This window comes from Apteryx rowi, unplaced genomic scaffold (genome assembly GCF_003343035.1).
Source record: "Apteryx rowi isolate R43461 unplaced genomic scaffold, aptRow1 scaffold_49, whole genome shotgun sequence".
In the NCBI taxonomy this organism is placed as follows: Eukaryota; Metazoa; Chordata; class Aves; order Apterygiformes; family Apterygidae; genus Apteryx; species Apteryx rowi.
In genome coordinates, this window is record NW_020450749.1 from 1228095 (window position 1) to 1251405 (window position 23311).

The 23311-nt window shown below is 42.4% G+C and overlaps 2 protein-coding genes across 3 annotated transcripts in view; one reads left to right on the plus strand and one right to left on the minus strand.

Annotated features, from left to right (window-relative positions):
* Nucleotides 1-8169: 8169 nt before the first annotated feature.
* LOC112972416 (L-lactate dehydrogenase A chain) lies at nucleotides 8170-15181 on the plus strand. Its single transcript, XM_026078909.1, has 8 exons — nucleotides 8170-8299; nucleotides 10019-10150; nucleotides 10965-11082; nucleotides 11841-12014; nucleotides 12410-12583; nucleotides 13464-13581; nucleotides 14045-14168; nucleotides 14373-15181. The coding sequence occupies exons 2-8, from the start codon at nucleotides 10025-10027 to the stop codon at nucleotides 14535-14537; spliced, it is 999 nt and encodes a 332-aa protein (XP_025934694.1). The 5' UTR covers nucleotides 8170-8299; nucleotides 10019-10024; the 3' UTR covers nucleotides 14538-15181.
* Nucleotides 15182-17114: 1933 nt separating this feature from the next.
* The window catches only part of TSG101 (tumor susceptibility 101), an 18194-nt gene continuing 11997 nt past the window's right edge, over nucleotides 17115-23311 (minus strand). For both annotated transcript variants that reach the window (XM_026078908.1, XM_026078907.1), the window contains exons 8-10: nucleotides 19517-19719; nucleotides 18630-18869; nucleotides 17115-17448 (exon numbers count right to left, since the gene is read on the minus strand). In XM_026078908.1, coding sequence (XP_025934693.1) covers nucleotides 17359-17448; nucleotides 18630-18869; nucleotides 19517-19719 — 533 coding nt within the window. In that variant the 3' untranslated portion in view covers nucleotides 17115-17358. The remainder of the gene's footprint in view (nucleotides 17449-18629; nucleotides 18870-19516; nucleotides 19720-23311) is intronic.

Below are 23311 nucleotides of genomic sequence, written 5' to 3' on the forward strand. Positions count from 1 at the left end.
TTAAAATCTGAGGATAAATAAAAAGACTGGATGACTTGAGAGAAAGAGAAGAGCCTGCTGGTATTTGGCGATAACTTCGCATTTCTGTGTTTCTGCTTCCTGTTTTGTCTTTTTAGTCAGCGAGCCCTTCACCAAGGGGAACGACTGTGTGCCTGTACGATGCCTATAAAGTGAAGCTGTGCCCCCAGCAGAGATGTTCAGCTTGGTACCTACCGCAGTATGTTAATGATTTCACCAGGGCTGCATAATGAAGCAGAGACAAAAGACTATTACATATGTTAGCAATGCAGGCTGCACCTCTCTCTGCCCAGCCTCAGACCTTCTGTACTGAGTCACAGTGTAGAGACTTCTGTATCTTATTTCAATTAAGGAACATGCGTTTTTAAAATAAAAAAAGGAATCAAAGAAAATTAACACTAGCAAAAACACTTTCTGAGGCAAACCAGAAGTCAACTCCATCCTCCTGCCAAACCATGCTGCGAACATACAGCTGAACTCAGGGCTCACGTCTAGCTTCGCTGTGAGTAGAACGAGGCCTCCAGCACCAACATGATGTCCCTGGAAAAAGGGCAGGCCGCTGCATGCCCCAGGTAGCCAACTAACATAAAGCTACAGCACATCTAGGCGATGGTGTAAAATGCATCCCTAACAGATAGCACAAGCCAGGAGAACTTGGTCATTAAGGAAATTGCTTGTGCTTTCTTTCCCTTAGCCACTTTTTGCTTTTAAAAATAAAATTAAACAAAATAAAAAGCCCAGGGAGCAGAACTTTTGAAAAGACAAGGCAACAACTTTTCCCTGTGAGATAGCTCAGTTTCCACTCCAGGAGTTCATTCTCCTGGCAGCACATACACTATAGCTAGCATACAAGAACCATGACTGGTAACACCTCAGGACACTACCAGCCTTTCACAGTCCCCACCACAGGGCTCTGCGTTCACACACAGAGCAAACCACCACAGAAACAAAGATCGAAGAGAGTACCTTGTGCAGAGACCATCAAGTTATTTCTCCCATCCAAGGACAGCAGAAGAGTTCAACTCTGTAACACAAGCCGAAGCCACCCGCAGGATTGCTATCTTAGGGCTGAGCCAGCCCAGCTGCAGCTCTTTTAAAGAGCCTCAGGTGTGGCACAAGTGTGTGGATTGAAATGAAAGTGACTCTGGTACCTACTTCCATTCTGTTGCTGAACTTGTTAAGCTACAAGTTCAGCTTCATCTTCCTTCCMCCATGGCCTTCCCTAAGGAAAAGATAAGCCTTTATTATTCAAAGCCCTCCACAGACATATACATTATCTATACACATTGGGAGTTTTACTAGGATGAAAATGTGGGAACACCAACATGTGGGAAAGACTGCGAGGCTGATGGAGAATCCAGGCCCTGGAAAGGAGACTGCAAACACAGACAGCGATCACTTCTTGATCTCTGGCCTTCCCACTCCACTCCAGATACAGAATTGGGTTCCATTTTCCAAGATCCATGCAGACCTAGAAGAACTAACCCAAAAGTTACATCAAGCTCCAGAATATGTCAGAAGCTGTAAAAACTGTTCTTTACAGCACTGATGTCTTCAGTGAAAGTTTTGAGGAGAAGTATCCTGCATGCTGAAGTGCCCTTGATGAAAACCCAGACCACACTATTTTCACTGGCTAGGACTTCTTTGACCCCACAACTTTGTATTGCCAAACTAAGAGCTTCCTCTTGCAGAGCCCTAAACTGTCTCCTAAACCTCTTAAAGAGACAAGGGGATGGGTTCAGGTCTTGCTTGTGCACCACTTCCTGTAGAGTGGGCAGGGTAGGAGATTCCTCTGCCAAGCCTGTGCGTAATGCTGAGATACGCTTTCAGCTTTCTACAGGGGATGCATGGCCTGGTAGCTTTTCAGTCACAGGATGCTGAGTTTCCAACAGGTATCCCTGGGGAAACATGGCTGTTTTCTGATGGGAGAGAATATGTGACCTGCTTTGATTTTGAATACGCTGATGCTCAACCAGATATGCAAGGTCTGAGATGCTTTGAGAAAGAGAATGCTTTGGTCAGATAATATGTTTGGTACAATCGTTCTAGTGTCCTGAGTAACACATCTCCCTTTTATTATTTGGAATATACTAAGTCTGCCCAACATGCAAGTGTGCTTCCTCATTCCTTGATGGGTCCAATACCATCTTTGTTGTCTCCTCTCTTACAGGGGGGTTTCCAGTTGACTTACATTTTTCACTGTAAGGGAGACAATACTGTGCTATTAAATGCACTGTCTCCCAAATGGACTGAATCAGTAACAACTTACTTTGCAGGACTCTGCGTAGCACTTTACCCTGAGCTAACCAACTTGACATGTGAAGTTCCCAGGAGGGATCCTGGAAAAATCAAAACTGACAGCTGCAGAATGATTATGAATATTAAAATAAGAGCAAGGGGGTCTCTGCTCCAGTTGGACTACAGGGATGTGCCTCTGACCTTTCGCTGCTGAACCTGCCTGCCCTCTTGAATTGGCAAGTAGCAGCGGCAGCGGTCCGAAGCCCTCCTCTCATATCCCTTCAGCCTCCTTACTGTAATTTATAGAAAGTCTCCACTTACTGCAACCTGCCAGGCACTCAAGAACATGTCAGATAAGAGTAATAGTCGGTTCTGCTGCTGCCAGCGTAGAACTCGGCAAGAGGACACAATATTGACTACACTCCCCTGACAGTCAATGGGAGACAGGTGCTGAACCGGCTGAGCTCTGTCTGCCACTTTGTTAGGCAAAGACTCAGTAGCAGCTCTTGTCTGCCAGGCTGCCTTTCCATCTTTCTCTGACCTTGTTTTTTATCAGAGAATCCCATTTCCTGCATTTCCTAAGCAAACAAGTAAATACTCAGAGCAGCATAAAAGGAATGGGTTTGGCTTGAAGAATCCTGCACAATGACTCATGCTTCCATGAGTAAACTCCTTCCCTCAGTGAAGCGAGACAATGTCACGCATTCTGCTTAGCCCTGTTCGTAGCATGTTAAACTGCAGCTATCTACCGTGGTCATTTAGAAAGCTATTACAAGAAATACAGTTTTCTTTAGCTTTATACTGAATGCATAATCCATTGCTGTCATACTTGGAAACATACACAAGCTTTTAAGGGAAAAAGGAAAACTGCTGTAAACCTGGAAGTCCTGAAGACTGAAACATGTCAGCTAGAAAATAGTTTGCGATCAAAAAATACATCTAACAAAAAGGAATGGGTGAAGTATGGGATCTTCAGAAATTGTTGATTATTTACACAGGTCTCCATTTATATTGCCCCAGTGCACATTTATAAATAGGCGGTAAAAATACATATGTAGAAATATCCGGAAATGACAATTGCATCAGTTAGCCCTCCCCCCTCTTTGCCACAATGACAGTGCAAAGCAAAAAGACGGTGCAAAGCAGCAAAAGCACTAGATCTTTGTAATACCAGTGTCCCTGCCATAACATGCATGCGTAGGAGCAGCCAAGGACAGGGGCCCTGAAGTGTACTGATCATGACTAATTAGTTATGTGCAGAACTACCTGCTGGTATAAGCTAAGAAGAAACTCATTTTTTAGCTTTTAGTTTTCTCAGGAGATCCACTCAAATGGCAGTATGTGGCTATACTGTGGAAATTTGAAGAACACAAAATAAGGATTTTATGGAGTGTAAACCAACCTCATGTATGTTACTCTGAGAAGTATTTAAAATTTGCAAGAATTTTAGCTCTGGGAGCTTCACTGATGTTGACAATTTAGCAGAGTAGCAACCTTTCTATCCCAAGCTACCCCATTTTTGGACTTTACCTCCAACTTCTCTGATTGAGGTAAAGAATCTCCATCATTTTCATTTTGCTTTACAAAGCTGAAGTATTTCACAGTTAACTAATCTGTACAGTACCACCATGAGGTTTGTAGATAAAGACCCTTCCCATTTCACAAGGAGTAATGAAGCCAGAAAACTGGAGGAAGCTGTTCAGGCCAGAGACTAAATCAAAGGGGAAGACAGGACCAGAACATGAGATAGCTATGTCCCGTGCCTGGTCTTTCCTTCACACACTGATGAAAGCAAAGCCTTTGAAGGCTTGAGAGCAAAGCCAGGACTGATTGTGCTGGGAGAAACAATGATGATTTTTAGGAGCAAGTTAGACCTCGAATCTCAGGTAGAGCAGAGAGATTCCAGTGACCTTTCCAGGGCTGGTCAGCACCAAGGGTGGCTTAGGGTTACTGCTAACCTCCCAGCTGGGCTGTAGCTCATACAGCAAATACATGCGCGTCGTGGTTTGGTGTCATTATTCATTGCAGCAGCAATCAACATCAGCTTTGACTTAGTCTTTCAGGAGCAAGGACCTTAGCAAGTGGCAAGAAGTGCAGAAGTTTCACATTGCCACATAAAACCTCTTGCATATTAGCAAAATGGAGAGAAATTTACTAACACCTCAGGAAGGTTTTATCAAAAGCAGCGAGAGGCTCACATTGAACTCACCTGCTGTAAATATCTCTGAAGTTTATGTTTAAGATAAACATTTAATCAGTAGCTCATAGTTAAAAAAAAAAAAAAAGGTTTAATGAGAACGTGGCATATATAGCATCATTTCCTTCTCTTATTGACCAAAGCCCGAGCAAATGCCATCTGAGGTCAGTGAGGAGCTCTGATTGTCACTCCTAGAATAAACTTCTATTGGACTATTTTTTGTGTCTAATCTGTGAAACCTAACATGCAAAAAGTGCAAGCAGGCTAAGGACAGGCTAAGCTTCCCTGGAGAGACCTTGTCACATTTCAAACATTTCCATCATGCTATCTACAGTGCCTCCTGCTACTGCAGTGGGAGGCAGCAGTGGAAAAGGAATATGAAGAATAATCCCCACTATGTGTACTAGTGAGCAAGATTGGCCCAATCCCTGCAATCAAAGTCAGCCACGTAAAATAAATCGAAACAGACTTGGCCTCCGAATTTCCGCGTGCAAGAACAATGCACTCCATTTTCTCACCCCACTCTCTCTGTGTTGTCATGAGCCTTCACTGTTTGAAGCTCTCTGAGACAGAAAATCAAGGTCAATCACGCCAGATGACTGCTTTCCTTCTGAGCATCTATTGCTGTTATTAAGATCACAAAGGACACATAAAAGGAAACATTTGGCATTTGCAGCCAAATTCTTCTCAATATTGTAACTCAGGTGAATTAACACTGGCATGTTAAAAGTGTACACTCTTTCCTAACAAAACAAGGCTTCTGATCTGCTTGCCATCATCAAGGACATGTTGGAACCAGGATGGCTATGAAACATCCTGGCTACCTTGCTTTAGCCTGCTCTACTAAAGGCAGGATCTGTGGTATCTGAATAGGCACCGGAGAGCTGAGGTGAACCTGATCCTGCAAGTAACCTGATGCTGTAAGTAATGGAGACTTGAAGTAAAGAACAATACCAGAGAGACATGTGAAGATCTTACTGCAACTTATATCCTGAAAACCATGTCCAATTTTATTTTGTCCAAGCCATAGGATAAGAACAATCTTATAAACACCTATACTTCTCTCTTAGAAGCCTTGGTGTCACCATGATAGTACTAAAATGCCACGTACTCTGCATCAGTTACGCATTCAAAAAACGACCATTAGTCTATCCAGCCAGTTTTGCCTTAGAAGCCTCTTGCCTTACACTTAACCTCCTCAGAACGACAACTTTATATAGGGAGAAACTACTTCTTCTTGACTTTGTTCCTGTCAAACACTCATTTTCTATCCTGCAAGATGAAGGTTAATGCAACCCAAGCTCTGGATGAGCTGTTTAGCCCAAGCTACTATACATTGAGACTTCTAGGACACAGAACTAAACTTCCTAATCTGTCCTTGAGATTTCTGATAGAACAAGATGCTCAGTGAACCCATCATAACACAAAATGCCAGCACTACATTATATGGCTTCCTTTTTTTCCACATTCATGCTACATTAGGCCTACTCAGCACCTATCAGCACTTTCCCTTCTATAACTATATCACAGCTACCACAGTCCTCCCCCACAAAACACCTCACAAGTATCATTCATTCCTCAAGCAGCAGCAAAGTATATCTAGTTTTGCAACTGGTAGGTCACTGCATTTAACCTCCTTTGGTAGAAGTACTGGTCTCTATAATAAGAACCAGAACTTACATTTTTCCAGCTTGAGTTTCATAAACCTGTGGGCACATCTCTCCTTATTCTGTTTCAAGTGCTTTTAGATGTTTTCCTACCTGTGTTTGTTGTTTTATTTTGCCAATGGACTCTTCGAAAAAAAAGAAAGATGAGGCTTTGGGCTACAGTTCCCATCAGATCATCATGGCAAGAGGGAATTGCCACTGGGACAGTCTGTGAGAAGGTGTTAGTGCACCTTGAACAGCGGCAGGAAATTCCTCCACTTGTAAAGCAAGGCTTGGTTGAAGGGTATGAGTCTTACCTGAGACAACACACACCTGCGTTCACAGAATCTGTCCCATCTAATATGACTGAGGGCCATGTTTTAAGCTCGCATGTACAGGGAGTGGGATGAGCTTGTGGGGAGACAGAGACCTCCGTGACAGTATACGTTCTCCCCATTTGTAAGTTGGCTAACTCCGGTGATTAAGAGGTAAACCACACAAACTGATTTTAAAAGAGAGAAAAGACATCCCAAATAAAGCAGAAATGGAAAAGGTGGTATAGGTAGAGGGAGAGGAAGGTGTTAATTAGTAAGGAAGGCCTTCTGACAGGGCAAGATGGATAACCACTTCAAAAAGGAAGTCAAACTAAGAAGAACAGCTATTGCCAAAAATCAGCCAGAGTTAGCACTCCAAAAGGAAACTGAGACAAACATCAAAAAAGTACTGCAGCCATGAGAAATTAAAAAACAGGGAAGAAAAAAAAGGTTCACTGTGCAACAAGAATGTGACGGAAAATAAAGGTAATGTAGCTACTGACTCACAACTAAATGAATGCTTCCCTGATTTTCATTAAGGACAATCATGCTAATCCATGGGGTAAAGTCAGGATGTCTAAGGGGGATAGAAAGCAGAAATGAACACAACACAATAAATGAATGCAGACAGGCAGCAGGCAAAGCTCACAGAGTTTACTGTGCTCTGACTGGTGGAACCAGACCATCTTGATCCCAGGATCCTGAAAAGAGCAGCATAGTAAACCACAAATCCAGGTGCAAGGATTTCAAGTACATTTACTGACTTGGAGGCATTACCATAGGACCAGAGAACAGCAAATATTTGAGAAGTGAGCCAGGGCGGAAGTGGTCTAGGCCCATGCACTTGGTCTCAATATGCAGTTCTTCAGGAAAAGCTGCTATGGAAATTTTAACAAAGAACATGGAGTTCAATGAATAAGGAGGTAAAAGATAGCAAGGGTTTACCAAAAGCCAGTTTTTTGTGGGACAAGCCTGTAGCACAGTATAAAACTGAAAGTTCAGGCAAAGTATCATATCAAGAAATGCATGAAGAGGAAAAGGACTGGGCTGCGCTAACTAACCACAGGGTGATACAGAGCTGACAGTGCGGCACACGACTGTGAAAGACACACATGTGAGTCCAGTCACGGTATCTTCAGTAATGATAGGAAAACGTTAGTATTCGTATATGAGGCATCACTGAGAAGAGAGTCTAAAATCCTGCATGAGGCATCCTCTCTCAGGAGGAAGGAATTCAAATGGGAAGATGCCCACAGAAAGGATGCCACAGTGACCAAAGCACAGAGAGCTTCTCTCGTGCGGGACCGAGCTGGCTCAGCTTGCGTAACTGAAAGCAAAAAATGAGGGGGGACTTGATATATAAATACACAGAAGAAGGAAGTAAACACCAGAGAAGGTTGCCTGGGGCAAAAACAAACATCTGGAGATGCAGACGGAAATTGAGCGCAGGCTCCCAGCCCCAGACCGGAGGCTGCGGGGGGGCCGCACACCCGCGCGGCTGCCGGCGGCGCCCGGCGGGGCTCGCCCGGGGGGGGCACAGCCGGCGGGGCACGGCCGGCGCCCCTGGCTGGCTCGGCTTCAGGCGGCCACGCGCCGGGCCGACCGTTACGGGCCGAACGTTCCGGACTGGCCGTTACGGGCCGACCGTTACGGAGTGACCGTTACGGAGCGAACGTTAGTGACCGCTCCGCTCCGGCCCGACCCGCCTCCCCCGTTCCCGCCCGCCTCGCGGCGTGGCTTCCCCCCATCCCCACCCGGACGTGTCGGCGGGCACGTCCCCACCGGCGCGGCCCGCCCGCCCCACGTCAGCCGCCCGGCCCTACTTAAGGCGCCGGACGCCTCCCCGCCCTGCCATCATCATCACCGCGCTTGGCTCAGGAGACCGGGTAGGTGCGGCGACCGCCGCGGGGCTGCTTGCTGCGGGAGGCTGGCGCTCGCCCCCGGCGGAGGGCGGCTTGTGGGACGGGAGCGAGGGGAAGGGGGGAGCGCTGCCCCCGGCGCGGGGGACACGCAGGCAGGCGGCAGGCAGGCGGCGGGCGGGCGGGCCGCGGGACATGGGCACGGCCCTAGACTTCATCTCGGCGCCGCGCCCTGCGGCCGCTCGTGGCGTGATTCCCCCCCTCGCCCACAAACAGAGGCTGAGTCAGGGGGCGCGCTAGCCCTTGCCGCGGGGCTCCGCGCCTGCCTGCCTGCCTGGCAACCCCCCTTCGCCTGCGCGCGCGAGCGCGCTGCTCCGGATCGGAGGCAGAACGGCGCCTGGCTTGAGCCGCAAGCAGCGCCTCGGCGCCCTGCCTGCTGTGGGGGCGCCTCCGCAGAACCGGCGGCCGCAGCTCCGCAGGAGCAAGCGGCCCGAAGATGGGCATCGCTCAGGGCTGCCCTTGCAATAAAGCACTCATGCAACACGTTGCTCTCGCAAGGAGACTGCTACTGCTGCTCCGCTAACCTGCTTCCTTCGGTGGAATAGCACCCTGAAAATAATTGAAGTACTCAGTCCGAGGTGCTTGCGTGAGTGCTGCTCACCAGCCCTGCAGGCTTGTATTGGCAAGGGAGGGCTTCGCACGTGGCAACTGTGCACCATATTGGCCTGTGCTTCAGGAGACTCGTGCTTCAAATGAAGACTGACATCTCATGGCTAAGTTTTTCCAAATACATGCACTGCTGTCCCCCTTCTCCCCAAGCTCACAGCCCCTGCCTGCCCTGCCAGCACTCCCTGGCTGCAGGCCCCTTACAGCTCCGCACAGGTTACCGCCTGTTTTGCGCTAGATCTAAGATCAGGTCACGTCTGTACTTGCATCCATCTGCAAGGCTGCCCTGCCTTGGGCTCCACAGGGGAGACAGAGGCTGCAGCGCTGCCAAGGCAGCGCTGACTGGGAAAGTGTTGTGTTGGCCTTTGCAGGGACCCTGGGGCCAAAGCACAATGCTCCATCATCATCATTGTGTCCCCTCAGCACACCTGTGGCTGTCACAGATTAGAGCCCATATAACCAGGCTGCTGTGCAGTAGCTGACAAATTTGAGGATGATGTTAATGCCTACCAGAAGGAGTACTCTGTTTTAGGCATGTACAAAGAACTAGGTGCCTTAGTTCAAAACTGGGCAGTTTCAACTTAAAAGAAATCAATTGAGATAACTTCAGGGATTAAAGTGAGCTTGAGGAAAGGCTGTCTTGCTTCAGCATTGTACAATTTTAGCTCTAGAAAGGCTTCAGGTGTACAGTACCAGTTTTTCAGTGCAGCAGAATGGAGATTGTCAGGCCCTGCTGTGTCTAGAAGAGCTAAAATGGCTTCCTATAACTGAATCTAATATGGATGTTCATTTAAAATGTTCTGCTAATGCTGCTGGAGTGCCATCCAGCTATCAGTGCTTCTCAGGCTGCATTTGAAGGCAAGCTATAGCAAGCTTGCTTAAACAATGGATTGATACCAACAATTCAAATTTTTAATCATGCTGCTGGATATAGGCAGTACTGCCAGATAGTTTGGGCATGCAATTTGTATTCATTTTCTTGCCATCCTGTAATAAGGCCCACTTGCTTTGTGCAAATGTTACGGTGTCAGTAAAAGCTCCAACACATGGAGAAATTATATTCTGCTTTCCTTTCTGCAGTGCAACATGTCTCTCAAGGATCACCTCATCCACAATGTCCACAAAGAGGAGCATGGTCATGCCCACAACAAGATCACTGTGGTTGGCGTGGGTGCCGTTGGCATGGCTTGTGCCATCAGCATTCTGATGAAGGTAAGTCTCAAGCTTCAGATGAAGAAGCACAGTGGTGACCACCTGAGGCCTGAAAGAGGTGCAAAATAGGTAGGTAGTGAGAAGTAATCTCCCTTATAAGACTAGTTGGGCTAGTGCACAAGACAGGCTTTTTGGTTGTACATTCCCTTCCTTGGGTCTAAAATGAAGCAGCAAACTTCAAGCTAGTCACAGAGAACAAATTGCTCTAGTTCTTCTTGTAACCAAGTTTACCCCAGCATCAGACAGAATATACTCTGTATATTTTGACTTAGGAGCTGCATTTACCATTGAATGACTTTTAGATCCCCTCCTAAGTAGGTAAATGGAAGCCTTTAACATTCCAACCATACAAAAAAAGGTTTAGAACTGAGAAGTTCTTTTGCTGAAGACTGACCCATAGAATAGCTTATTATAGTGTGAGCTGGAAAAAGTGGTTCTAAGCACTTTGAGTGACTTGTCCTCTGTATTGAATTATACTGAAAATGCAGTGATTACACCAAGCTTACTCTTCTTCACTGTAAAATCAATTATTTATGAACAGCTATTCAGTCATTCTTCATCAGTTGTCATGTTGAATTGTACAACTATTGCACATAGAATGTGGATATGAAAACATACAAAACTAGCTCAATAAAGTGAATATCCCAGAAGAGTAATTTAAGTAACTTGGGAACAAGTAAAGTGATCCAGGTGAGTAAAATTGCTTAAATACATCACTGCTTTTAAAAGAATTGTAACTTCACAGTTTATAAATGGAGTACTTAGCGCAAAGAGCTAATAAACTGACTTACTCTTTAATCCTGGTCTCTTGTAGGATTTGGCTGATGAACTTGCCCTTGTTGATGTTGTGGAGGACAAGCTCAGAGGAGAGATGCTAGATCTCCAGCATGGCAGCCTCTTCCTTAGAACACCCAAGATTGTTTCTGGCAAAGGCAAGTAGCTGGCTATATCAAGCATTTCCAAATGGAGGCAACTGCTTCAGATATCAGACTGCTCATCCAAGTCTAGCACTTAGTCTGTCCTCCTAATCCTAAGGAGGAAAGCTCTTTTCATTTCAGTTTCTGGAGAAATAGTACTCAGCTGACATTCAGTGTTGTATACCTTGTTAAAACTGGTCTAGCTGGGTACTGCTCTGTCCTGGAGTTGGACACTCAGTATAGAAAGCTTCTGCAATTCTTAAGTATTCCTGAATCTTTGAGAGTTTCACCTTGCAGACAGTTAGCCCTGAATGTGTTACTGCTTACCTGTTGGCTACAAACATCTGACAGCTTTAAGTTTAGTGGCAATTTGACTGGGGCAAATGCCTCAATGTGCAACTCCTGTGTCCATAGGTAGTAGGTTAGGACAGCAGGGCCCGTTACACCTTCTTCCTCTTCTATACAGCACTTGCACTGTAAGCCACCCCTCTACATACCCATATGTCAGTTCATACCTGAGAAGTATGGAATACCACTGCCTGTCTACCTGTTAAGATTTTAACATGCCCTTAAGGTTGCCACGTGCAGCAATGAGACATGCTCCTAAAGAAAATTCTTAATGTCCTGTAGAAGCTAAGTCTAGGGTAACAGTTATCAACAGGGTCTCAGCACTCTGACTTGAGAATCTGAGATATCAGTGTTAAAAGAAACTGAAACTCCTGTTCTGAACCATGTTTAGAAAGAGGTTGTTTGACACAGCCTTTTGTCTGCAGATTACAGTGTGACTGCACACTCTAAGCTGGTCATTGTCACTGCTGGTGCCCGTCAGCAAGAAGGAGAGAGCCGCCTTAACCTGGTCCAGCGCAATGTGAATATCTTCAAGTTCATCATTCCCAATGTTGTTAAATACAGTCCTGACTGCAAGCTGCTTATTGTCTCAAACCCAGGTTTGTCCTGCATTGCCTTAATAAAATGACTTTGCTTAGACAAAAGTGTTTTCTTCAGCAAGGTGGTGGTAGCATATTAATATGACCAAGCATAGGTTTTTAGAAAATACTTGTCAAATAAGCACATAGCAAGATGTGTCCTCTTCCCTCTCCCCACTCAATATATTGTTTCTCTGAGAAATAGACCAAGTTCCCTCCAACTTGTGTCTTCAGCTGCTTTGTAAATGACCTTTAGCACGTGATGCAGTGAGGGGCATGGACAATTGCATGTGTAGCATAAACAACCTGACATAACTAATTAGCAGGAAAAAAATCCCTACGGCTGAATGGAAGATACCGTGTTAGTTATCAGAACTGCTCATTAGTGGCACTTGTTATCCTCCCTGTTCTCGCAGTGGATATTTTGACCTATGTGGCCTGGAAGATCAGTGGCTTTCCTAAACACCGTGTTATTGGTAGTGGCTGCAATCTGGACTCTGCCCGCTTCCGCTACCTCATGGGAGAAAGACTGGGCATCCATTCTCTGAGCTGCCATGGATGGATTGTTGGAGAGCACGGAGACTCTAGTGGTAAGCATAAATTTTGTCTGTCTGTTACACAGATCTTTTTTCTATACTTTGTTTGCAAGAACTATCATCTGCAAAACCTATAGCAAAGAAAATTGCTAAAAAAAAAAAATCTTTGCACTGCAGCAACTTAATGCAAGTCTGGCTTTAACTCTTCTGCAGCATACAGTAACCCTAGATGTTCTATATTTGACTTGAGTTACTCTGCTTGGAAAAGGTCATTACCGTAACCTAAGGAGGCTAAAAATTTCCAGGCTAGGTTGTTCCCATAACTCTCCAAAAAACAAACTGAAGTAGCAGGAGGGTAAAGTTCTCTGTGAGGGACTCCCAGAGATCTGTAGTAGATCTACTGGTAGTCACCAAGTTGTCTTCACTGGCCTCTCTTGATTACCCCAAGAACTATATTTAGGAATAGAAGTGCAGAGTCAAGTCTAGACAAGGAGGGGAGAAAGAGCAACTTTCCCCTTATTTAACCTGCACTCTTTCTAGCAGCAGCTGAGCAGCACTGTCTGCTTCCAGACACCCAGTAGGACTCCTTTGGAATCAATTTTTATTTAGAGAAACCTTTGCAAAATACAGAGTTGCTGTCATCTTATTTTAGCTTTACTAAAGTAAAATACCTAAACAAGATATCTTCAAACCCTGCAATATCATGTATAAAGAAAGATGGTTGTTTGCTCCTAGGTTATTAGCCCATAATTTGGATTGGGCTCATAGGCCATACTACATCTAAAGTCACATCTAAAACAGTGACACTTGTATGACAGATGAATTCAACTAGATACTACGTTAACTGTTTTGGGAGGATAGGACCAAGATTTTTTTCTCGTGGTTGGGGAGATTCTTTACCTTGTGAGATAATTAATCTCTGTGCAACTCTAAGTACCTGTCTGGAGTGGAGTGAATGTTGCTGGCATCTCCCTGAAGGCTCTTCATCCTGACCTGGGAACTGATGCAGACAAGGAACATTGGAAGGAGATCCATAAGCAGGTGGTGGACAGGTAAATAATCCCCCCCCCACACACACACACACATAAGAACAAATAATGAAGAACTGTAACATCTCTGAAATGCAATATTCTTATTTTTTATAACTACTCACCATAGTAGCAAATATGACATAATACAGCTTGAAGTAATGTTTTTAAGTAGTAATAAGCATTTGGTAGTAATCAAGTAGTAATGTAGATTTGACAGAAATTTTTCATGGTTAGTGAATTTAAAATTAGAGAAATGCTTTAACTTCAAGTGTCCAGTGTTACTGAGGGGAACAGTGTTCTGCATGGATAGAATTTTTCACTGCTTTTTATTTCAGTCCTGTTTTATTTCAGTCCTGTCAGCAAATCAGTGAAACTTCTGGTGTTCCCACATCCTTTCAGGCATTTCCAAAAATCCTTTCTTTAAAACTTTAAATAGTCCACTTGATGCTCTCTGTTTTTCAGTAAGTAACTCCTGTCTCTGCAGTGCCTATGAGGTTATCAAACTGAAGGGGTACACATCGTGGGCTATTGGCCTTTCTGTGGCAGATCTAGCTGAAACTATTATGAAGAACTTAAGAAGAGTGCATCCAATCTCTACAATGGTTAAGGTGAGCAGTGCCCCCCCCCCCCCCAATTTTTATGCCTTAATGAAAACTAAACTTGGAGGCTCTGAAGGTAAGTGATAACTTTTTAGGTTAACATCTATTCCCAGAAGTTTCAGAACCTTACACTTATTTGAGCTTTTTGGATAGAATGGTGTATAAAATAGACAGACACCCAGGACACTTAGCCTATCCTTATCTCCTTTTCAGGGCATGCACGGAATAAAAGAAGATGTCTTCCTAAGTGTTCCTTGTGTCCTGGGTAGCAGTGGCATCACTGATGTAGTAAAGTTGAATCTAAAATCTGAGGAAGAGGAGAAATTACGGAAGAGTGCAGATACGCTCTGGGGAATCCAGAAGGAACTACAGTTTTAGATTTGTCCAAGCAGTTTGCTGTTTGCAGTTTAATGGCTTTAGTGGTCTGTCTTATGTAGCACTTTCCAAGTAGGTCAAATCCTTCAATGTATGCTTCTCAACTAGAACACCTAAAAAGCTAAAACCTGAACAAATCAGTTCCCTGAAGATAGCATTAGGAACTACTCTAGGGTTTTCCCTGTTCAAATACCTATGTTCCTAACCAGAGCTAGATAACAATCTAAATCTTGTATGGTGAAGTGGTGTGATGTAAATCCAGCATTCAAAACAGCACTGCCTAGAAAACCCTCTGCCTTTTCCTCACCTGTTTAATGTTGGTTCAGAACAACAGGTAACTGGTTATTACAGTGTGAAACCAAAGACTTTTCTTGCAGTTAAAGGATTGTCAAACCAACTGACCAGCCTTCTCTGCCAGTTGAAATATTAAATATTGTTGGTAGGTCCAAATATATTTTCCTAACACTGCTTTGGAATTTTTGTGTATACCTCTTTTAGAGAACCTTATTTTTGTGTACTCTATCAGAGCAGTTTTAAGTCTGTCTCCTAAACACATTATAAAAAACCCTAATGTTTCTGTATGCAACAAGACAACAGCTGTCCAACTGTAGCACCAGCTCCAACACCAAATAAACCATGAACTGTTACTTCAGTCTCCTTGTTTTTTGTAGAGGGTTTGTATCTCCAACATACAGCTCTACTTGAAACCATCAGTATTTACATCAAAAACATCACTTATTTCCTTAGTATCACTAATTCAAACCTCAGCCCTGTAATAGTTATGTGTGCAGCTACTCTGCTGCAGGCTCCAGTTACTTACATGGAGACCTTACACCAGAGAGACTTGAGAGAGCATGAGAGTGTTCAATACTTGGTCCTTAAATTTGATCCTCATCTTTATGTCAACAGAGCCTGTTTCTCTGCACTACCTTAGTTGAGTGGAGAACCACCTTATGCACAGCCCAACAAAGGAATTGTCTTCCTTACCTTTATGCACAAAAGTACCTGAAGGGACAAATTTCCCCACTCGTATGCTTGACATCCATAAAGGTAAACAGTTGCTGCCAGTACAGAGAAGCAGCTCCTCTGGAATTACTTCACTATTCAGATTAGCAGCTATGCAGAGAAACAATGGCCAAGTTATACCTCAACCCCTAAGTACATGCTAGAGGGGGAAAAAGAGGAAGAATTAGTTACCTTCTGTCACAATACTGGCAAACAACACTTAATGAAGAGGGGGAAAGTACTACTCTTGGCTTTTTCCTACATTAGGGCACACAATGTAGTTTAGGAACATATCACTGGATTAAGTCAAAAGTAGACTGCTAATGCAGATACTGCTCAGAACAAAGTATTTTAGAATTAGCTGAAAAGGGTTGAGAAGCAACTTAAGTAACAAAGGAGAAGCTGTACTTCAGTGTACACCTTAGTTACATGTGACCAGAGTTAGCACATGCAATGAGAAAATAAATAAATATTGACCATGAATAGTTAAGTTTCATGCAGATGACAAGACAAGGATATGAATAATTTTCATCTTCAAAGTTTTCAGAAGATGCACAGGTCTTAGGATCTTACTAGACAAAATCCTGCCAGGCTTTTCAATATGAACTCCAATCTTTTCAGATCCAACTGTGATATGAAAAGCCTTAAAACAAACATGCAGTTTTGAGACAGACCGATTGCCACATGGGAGCAATGGGATCAGAGCAAGAAACCAGTTTTCAAGCTCGCTTTGCTGGGGCAAGCCCACAGGTCTTGACCCACACAAGCAAACGGACAAGGACAGCAGCAGGCTGCTGAGAAGTGACGCAAGCAGCACTGTGAATCTCAAAGGCAGGCCAGAGAGGATGATGTGCTCCTGCACAAGTCGCTCTCTTCTGCAGACTGTGCCACATTTAATCACCAGGCTCCTTGGTAAGAGTGCTGTCCCTGTTACACAGCCAGGCTGGTGCATACAGTTGCTGTTACACTACCTGCCAGGCAGAAAAATGTACAAGCCCTTCTGTTTTTCCTAGCCTTTTCTGAAGAAGAAATGCAATACGTGTCAAGGCTTCTTAAGGTACCATAAGGTACTTCATGAAAAGCAAAAGCTAGTGCACACAGAAAAAACAACCAACCAACCAACCCTCTGCAACACTTTTCTCCTCACCACAGCTCAACACAGTAAAAGTTATCAATATAGATTATATAAAATACAGGAGATTAATTTTAGCAGAAACAGTTTGGTTGGGGAAGAACCTCATTTTTTCAAGGTATTTTGTTATTTCTCATGGGAAGATGCTTATATACTCCACTAGGAGCACTATTGGATGGTAAGGCAAGTCACTATAACTAAGATCGCTTCAAGAAAACAGAATCCCTAGATGTCAACAGCAAGATCAAACAACAGGGCTTTGAAATTTTGAGTTTCTGGCTTTCACTGGTCATAAAAAAGCTTAGTTACACTCAAACATGCAAATTTTTCTCATTTGGGACACTGAAATATTTTCCAAGTCTCAGAAGTAAAATAAAGGTCTGGTTAAACTGCCACTGCATAAGCTGGGCCTGTTTGTAAAGAAAGTGCATTGTACACAGCTCTGTAGAGGAAGAAAATATGCAACAAGTTTTATTCAGCGTAAGTCCACCAGCACGAAGATTACAGGAAATAGAAAGTGCATTAATAAAAGCTAGTCTTTACCAAAAAGAAAATATATTATTGATTCAAAATATCTTACACTTGAATGATGTAATAACTTATTCTAGGCATCTACTGATTAAGAGAAAGATCAAGAGACTGGCTGCTTCATAAGGAAATCTAACTCCCCAGTTACAGTCTGAGAATTTAGTAGAGATCACTGAGTCCAGCAGTCTTCCTTGCTTTCTGCATTAATGCCCTCAGCTGGAACTGCTTGCGAGACAGAAGACGAACATGCTGCAGAAGGAAAAAAAAGAACAGCTACCAACTGGGAGAGCTCTGAAACAATGATAATTATATGGCAATACAAATTTTGAAAGTATGACACACGGCGTGACCCAAACGGTTGGGGTTTTTTTTGGAAGTACTAAATGCATTAATTCATGGCATTTTCTTGGCTTAGGATAACTTTTGCAAGTGACTACCAAATGCAATCATTACAGTTTATTTTTAGTGATTTTAATAATTAACTCTTAACATATTCTTAACAAAGAGAAAAACAATCTGTACTTCAAGGTGAACTGAAGTCAAAGACTAACGCACTTCCTGTGGGAGAGAGAACAGTTCTTATAACAGCAGGTAAGTTTAACTAGCAAGCTATATAAGGAAATAATACGTCTCAGTGCATTGCACACTGGACATTAAAAGCAAAGCTGAAGTGGTAAACCTTGGGGAACTTGAACTATTAGAAAAAGGAAGAACTGGTAATATTTGTTACCGGGTGGCCCCAGTGCAGACTGTGACACTTTTGAACACTACTCTTCAGATCCAATAGCAATATTAATTACTGTTACAGAAAAAATTTAAGAAGTTTAATTCCAAGTTAATAAGTATTTTTAATATTTTCAAAATAGGTGCAGATCTGTATTCTACATCCATAGTGGACAGCACAGGAAATAAAAAGTTCAAAATAAAGCCAGATTATTAGATCTGACATTATGTAAACTTTTAGCATTAAGAACAGCAAAGAAATGGAATAAATTGTCTAGAAAGACCCCTGCTAGAGCTACAAAACTAGCTCGCTTCTCTAGGTCTCTCTCTGCCTTATTTCTTTCCTACGATTCTAACACTCTCAACTGGCTGCATCAGCAGAGGCATCCACAGACTGCAAGTGGAAAGCTGACTGAATACTCCAGTCACCCTTAAAGTTTCTCCAACATTAGGATAGAAGTCCAAAGGAAAGCTTATGTTGACACTGTTGCACCTGTCTAATGATAAATGACATGTCTGTAACGCTTTTAACGCTTTTTCCTTTATCTTAATTCTGGAATTCCTCTTTTAAAACTTATGTTCCAACATATAAGTATTTCTGTACTTACCAGCTCCCCTTCAGTCAAGAAATCACTAAGATTAATAAGCTGAACACAGGAGTTCAAGCTATTTAAAATACATGTTTTAAAATGCCTCAAGAAGCCTACCTTTAAAAAGACATCTAGATCTATCACTCCCCGTCTCAATGCTTCCCCAAGGTAAAAGATGGTGTCTTCAATTGCATTTTCCTCTGCATATAAGTTCAGGATCTGCTTGTAAAGCGGTGCCGTAGGAATGATAACTTCATCTATGTCATTATTTTCTGACTGACTTTCCATTTTTTCTAAGGCAGAACTGAGCTCCTCATCCTTCTTCTTGAGGAGTTCAATGTTCTTGTCGACTTCAGCCTGTAAACATTTAAGATGTTTATTTCATAGTTCTTAAGAGCTGAATGTCTTCCTGTTACACCACTGTTAAGATGAAAGATTTTTTAGAAATGCTGGCTCATTCTTTTCTTCTCTAGCTATCTCATTATGATTTTGCAAAAGAAAGAGCTACCACTCTATAGGTTTGGGACACTTCCATTTGAAAAGTAAAAGTTGATTTAGGCTATAATGTCAATCCATTACTGATTTACAGTTTTACAAAGACATTGTGACTAAAATCAGTGCCTCTGTACTAAGACACTGAAATGCTCTCCAGTGCTGTCGCACATTATTATCTAGAAACTGAGACACAATTATGAAAAACTCTCAACACCACTGACCTCATCTTTCTCGGGAATGAAGGGGAAAAATATCAATGCTGTTCCTCTACTATTGGACAATTATATTTGTAAGAGACAGAAATGGGACAATGTCTTTTAGAGTCACTGCTACTTCTGACTTGCTTTCTGTCTGAACACACGCACCTCAATCTAAAAAGAGAATACATGTTTTTAAAGCAGTATGCCAAAAGTTTTGATATTTGTATCATGCTTAATATGAATTAATCACATGCTTCTGTTCCCTACTAGAAATGCTCAGATACGGAGCTTTGTTTCATCTCAGCTTACCACTTCCTGATCCAGACGAGTTACCATCTCTTCCAGTTTCTGGTGTCCTTTCTTCAAGTCCTCTTCTGTCCGTTTCAAGGCATTGAGCTCAGCTTGTGCACGATCCATTTCTTCTTTCATTCGCCATCTCAATTTGTCACTGACAGCTGAAATAAGGGAAGCTCGAATGGTATCCTCACTGATGGTTCCATCTCTACTGGGTCCTGTACAATAAAATTCACAAACAAAAATTAACTATCTACCCTGTCTTCAATATAGGCCTGTTTGAAAAAAAAGGGGCTAAATTTATCTATCTACTTCAAGAATACAAGATAATAAAAGAAATTGTTTTCCATAACAAATTTCAGAAGTAATGAAGAGGCCACAGCGAGATACAAAACCCCATTCGTTCCCCTTACTATAACCCTACCACCACCACCTAATTCCCATATACCCAACCTTCCTTTAATTTAAAAATGGGCTGGTCATTTCCCCCAAAATCTACAAATATTGTTAGTCTGAATCTTTAAAAGACAACTGAATTTCTGGTAGATGCTAGAGGAATTAGCACATACACTCATTCAACCATGATTAATTTAACAGCTGGCTTACGATAGTGAATTTGCCTGTAGGTATCCTAATTTTGAGGCTTACCAATTATGCTGTTCATTAAGATTAATGAAAAATAAATGTACACTAGCAAAGCTAACAGAAAATAATGACGATAAAAAAAGAAGTTAACTCATTGTCCTTTTATATTTATGAAGACGTAAGAACAGTATTAAGTGACTAAAAAGCTAAAACATGATCTACGCTTCCCAATTGGTTTCACAATTGTCATCATCATTCAGCCACCCTGGGGCAAGGGATGGGAGGGCAGGAAAAAAAAAAATGTTAATATAGAATATTCATCATTTTATTCAAGCAGTCTTCCTTTAACAAGCAGCATTTATTTAAGATTATATGGCAGAGAAAGAAATGTTATTCAATCACGATTAGTATATGGTTTATAGAAACGTTCTAGCAGACTAAAATCAGATGGCACGTTTTTTGTAGGCACACATTGTGTTACATTGGGCTTATCATTTCTTTATATTTAAACTTTTAAAAGATGTATCTTAACTTGGGAATGGGAAGAGCAGAGGAAGAGTGGTCTACAAAATAAGCTAAAGTCACCCATGAACAATCTGCAACTATTCTTCTTGGTTAAAATACTTGTTTCATGTTAGCTGAATAAAAGGAGTATGAGTCAAGAATACAGAGATTCTGTGAAATTAATTACATCATTTGATTCTAAAAAACCTGACAATAGCTATTTTAGGTAAGAATAATAAAAACATGATGATACACAGTTTGACTGCAGGCACACTAATTTGCAAGTTTCACTTGGTTCATCATACCCCAAAACTTAAAAAAGTGATGCAAATGCCCCCACTTGATCTGATTTATATTTCTTAAGCCTTTCACCCTGTTGCCAGTAAATAAGACCCTTTGCAGTATTTTGCCATCTGTTAGAACCAGCAACAAAAGCTGTCAAATGGCACCACACAAAACCAGGAATTCATCATCACTGCTTCTATGACAAGGAGAAAAGGACAGTGCTTCCCATACTGAGGAGTAAAACTTAACCTAGTCAACCTTAAACCATCGGGGACAAGGAGTTTATTCACTGTTTAGGACTTCTCATATAAGGCAGTTAGCTGTAAATATACATGTTCCTAACAAAAATAGAAAGATCAGATTTCACTTCAAAAAATATCATAATGTGATTTCAGTTACTATCTTCTTTACACAGTGAATTATTTTATAAGTTAAAGCCACAACCAGCAATCAGTTCTTCTTGTTTTCTGATATCCCTCACTCTGGAAGGTTTTAGACAAAGCTCACTTGAACAATAAAGCAGGAGAGAGGAAAGAAAGTCACAATATGCCTAACTGAAATTTCAGATAAAAAGTGATAGTAAATAGGAAAGAGCTCTTTGCACACAGAAGGGATCATTTAAAGTGAGCTGAATTAGATTCTATATGGCTTCTTAAAGAGCATGAACCCTTAGCATTTTCTGTCACTTCCATATTTAGCCCAGCTTGGGGAAGACTGTATGGCACATCGCCATTAAACCCAGAGAGCACTGAAACCTTTACACTGAGCCTTAACCTTTACCAGGCAGGGTCTGGTTTCAGAAGTGACCTTACTGAAGCAGCAAACTAGTAACTGAATCAAAAAGGTAATTTATGGCAGAAAGAAAAAAAAACAAAAACTGAAGGACTATTTGAAAAAATGGATATTGATAAAAACTCAAGCTACTCTGAATAAGTATTTTCATTCAACGCAAACTAAGCTCACTAAAGGAAACCCCCCCCGACACACAGTTCCTGATATGCTCCTAAATAAACTATGACAAATCATAGCACAACAACAGCAGAAAATAATTTATATAAGAAACAAACACTTGCAGTTGAAAGGAAACAGTTTATTATAAATACACTGAACGATTAAAGATCCATCTTTCTTTGCATTTCATTTGGCACAGAGATAAACCAAGTCTGGCAGGTGGGTGACTTTCACCTAGCTGCAACAAATGAGTTAGTCTAATGTTAAACCACCACTACAAAAATCTTCTGTTACAATGTAAAAGCAGATGATCTAACCCAGGAGCTGTGAAAAGTCTTCTGCAATACTGGCAAATACTCTAACCCTGTCTGTCTTCAGTGGGGATGAAAAGGAGGAAAAGAAACAAAATTGGACGCATCTGTATTTTGAATTAACTCTGTACTACATAAAAGCAAAATTGGACCTGTTTGAGAGAGACACTGCAGAAAGCTGATGTTCCCTAGAAAGGTTCTTAACACCTCACTGCATGTCTGACAAGGAGAGCCAGTAGCAACTATCAACCTCAAGGACCAAACAACAGCCCCCCAGCACTGGCTACTGTTTAAGCTACACAGCTGGGACAGCGGCTTTCTTGTAGCATGCATGGTAGACACACAGATACACCTCAGAGGGGAGATGACCACCAAAATGGTTAATGACTTCCTGAATTAGAAAAGCCTTTTCTGAAGGTTGAAAGAATTTGGACGCAAAGAATGACATCAGGCACAAGAAGAGTGCAACGCAAGACTTTTCATTGTTTGCAAATTTTGTAACAACAAACTCGAATATCTTGAGGGTAAACTCCTCCAGCTTCCTTTGCCAAGCTGTGAGCTTGCTTTGTGCCCAGATGGGTGAATGAAAATCTCAAAATACAGTTCTGGAGGGAAGAATATGCATGAATAACTGGGATTTTGCACAGTAAGTTAAGAACCCACAGATGCACTTTTAATTATGGTGAAAGAGATTACAAATGATGGACATTCTGAACGTCACAGAAGGGTCTGCACCCGACCCATGCTGCTGCTCCGAAAGGACTATCACTCCACTTCAAAGTTACACCACCTTCCTACTTAATTAGATGCTCTGTTTCACTGGTTCCCAATCCCGTACACGCGCTTACACTAAGCGAGGCACAGAGGAGAAACCAGACGCATGTATTTTGCCAACACAGGGCCACCGAGCAGCAGACTGGTAAGAGTCAAGATCTTGATCTACACGATCAAGATCTTGTCTTGGATAAGACTAGATTCTTTCCTGCTGAAGAGAAGAAAGAAGGAAGTAACAGGGAGCATTCAGAAGGAAGAGTGAAGAAGCAGGAAAACAAAGAAATTCAGTAACAATGAAACTCACTCCAAAAGCTTTGGAAACCTCTGTTCTAGATGGCTAGGTCTTTCGGAGTAAAGTGGATCCAGCAGATGACTAAACAAGGAAAAAAGTATTTTTTTT

Bases quoted from the DNA above. Each gene is read 5' to 3' on its own strand.
- LOC112972416 (XM_026078909.1), top strand. From the start codon at position 10,025: ATGTCTCTCAAGGATCACCTCATCCACAATGTCCACAAAGAGGAGCAT. The intron at 12,584-13,463 runs GTAAGCATAAAT...TGCAACTCTAAG, and splicing joins AGAGCACGGAGACTCTAGTG to TACCTGTCTGGAGTGGAGTG. The intron at 14,169-14,372 runs GTGAGCAGTGCC...TCTCCTTTTCAG, and splicing joins CAATCTCTACAATGGTTAAG to GGCATGCACGGAATAAAAGA.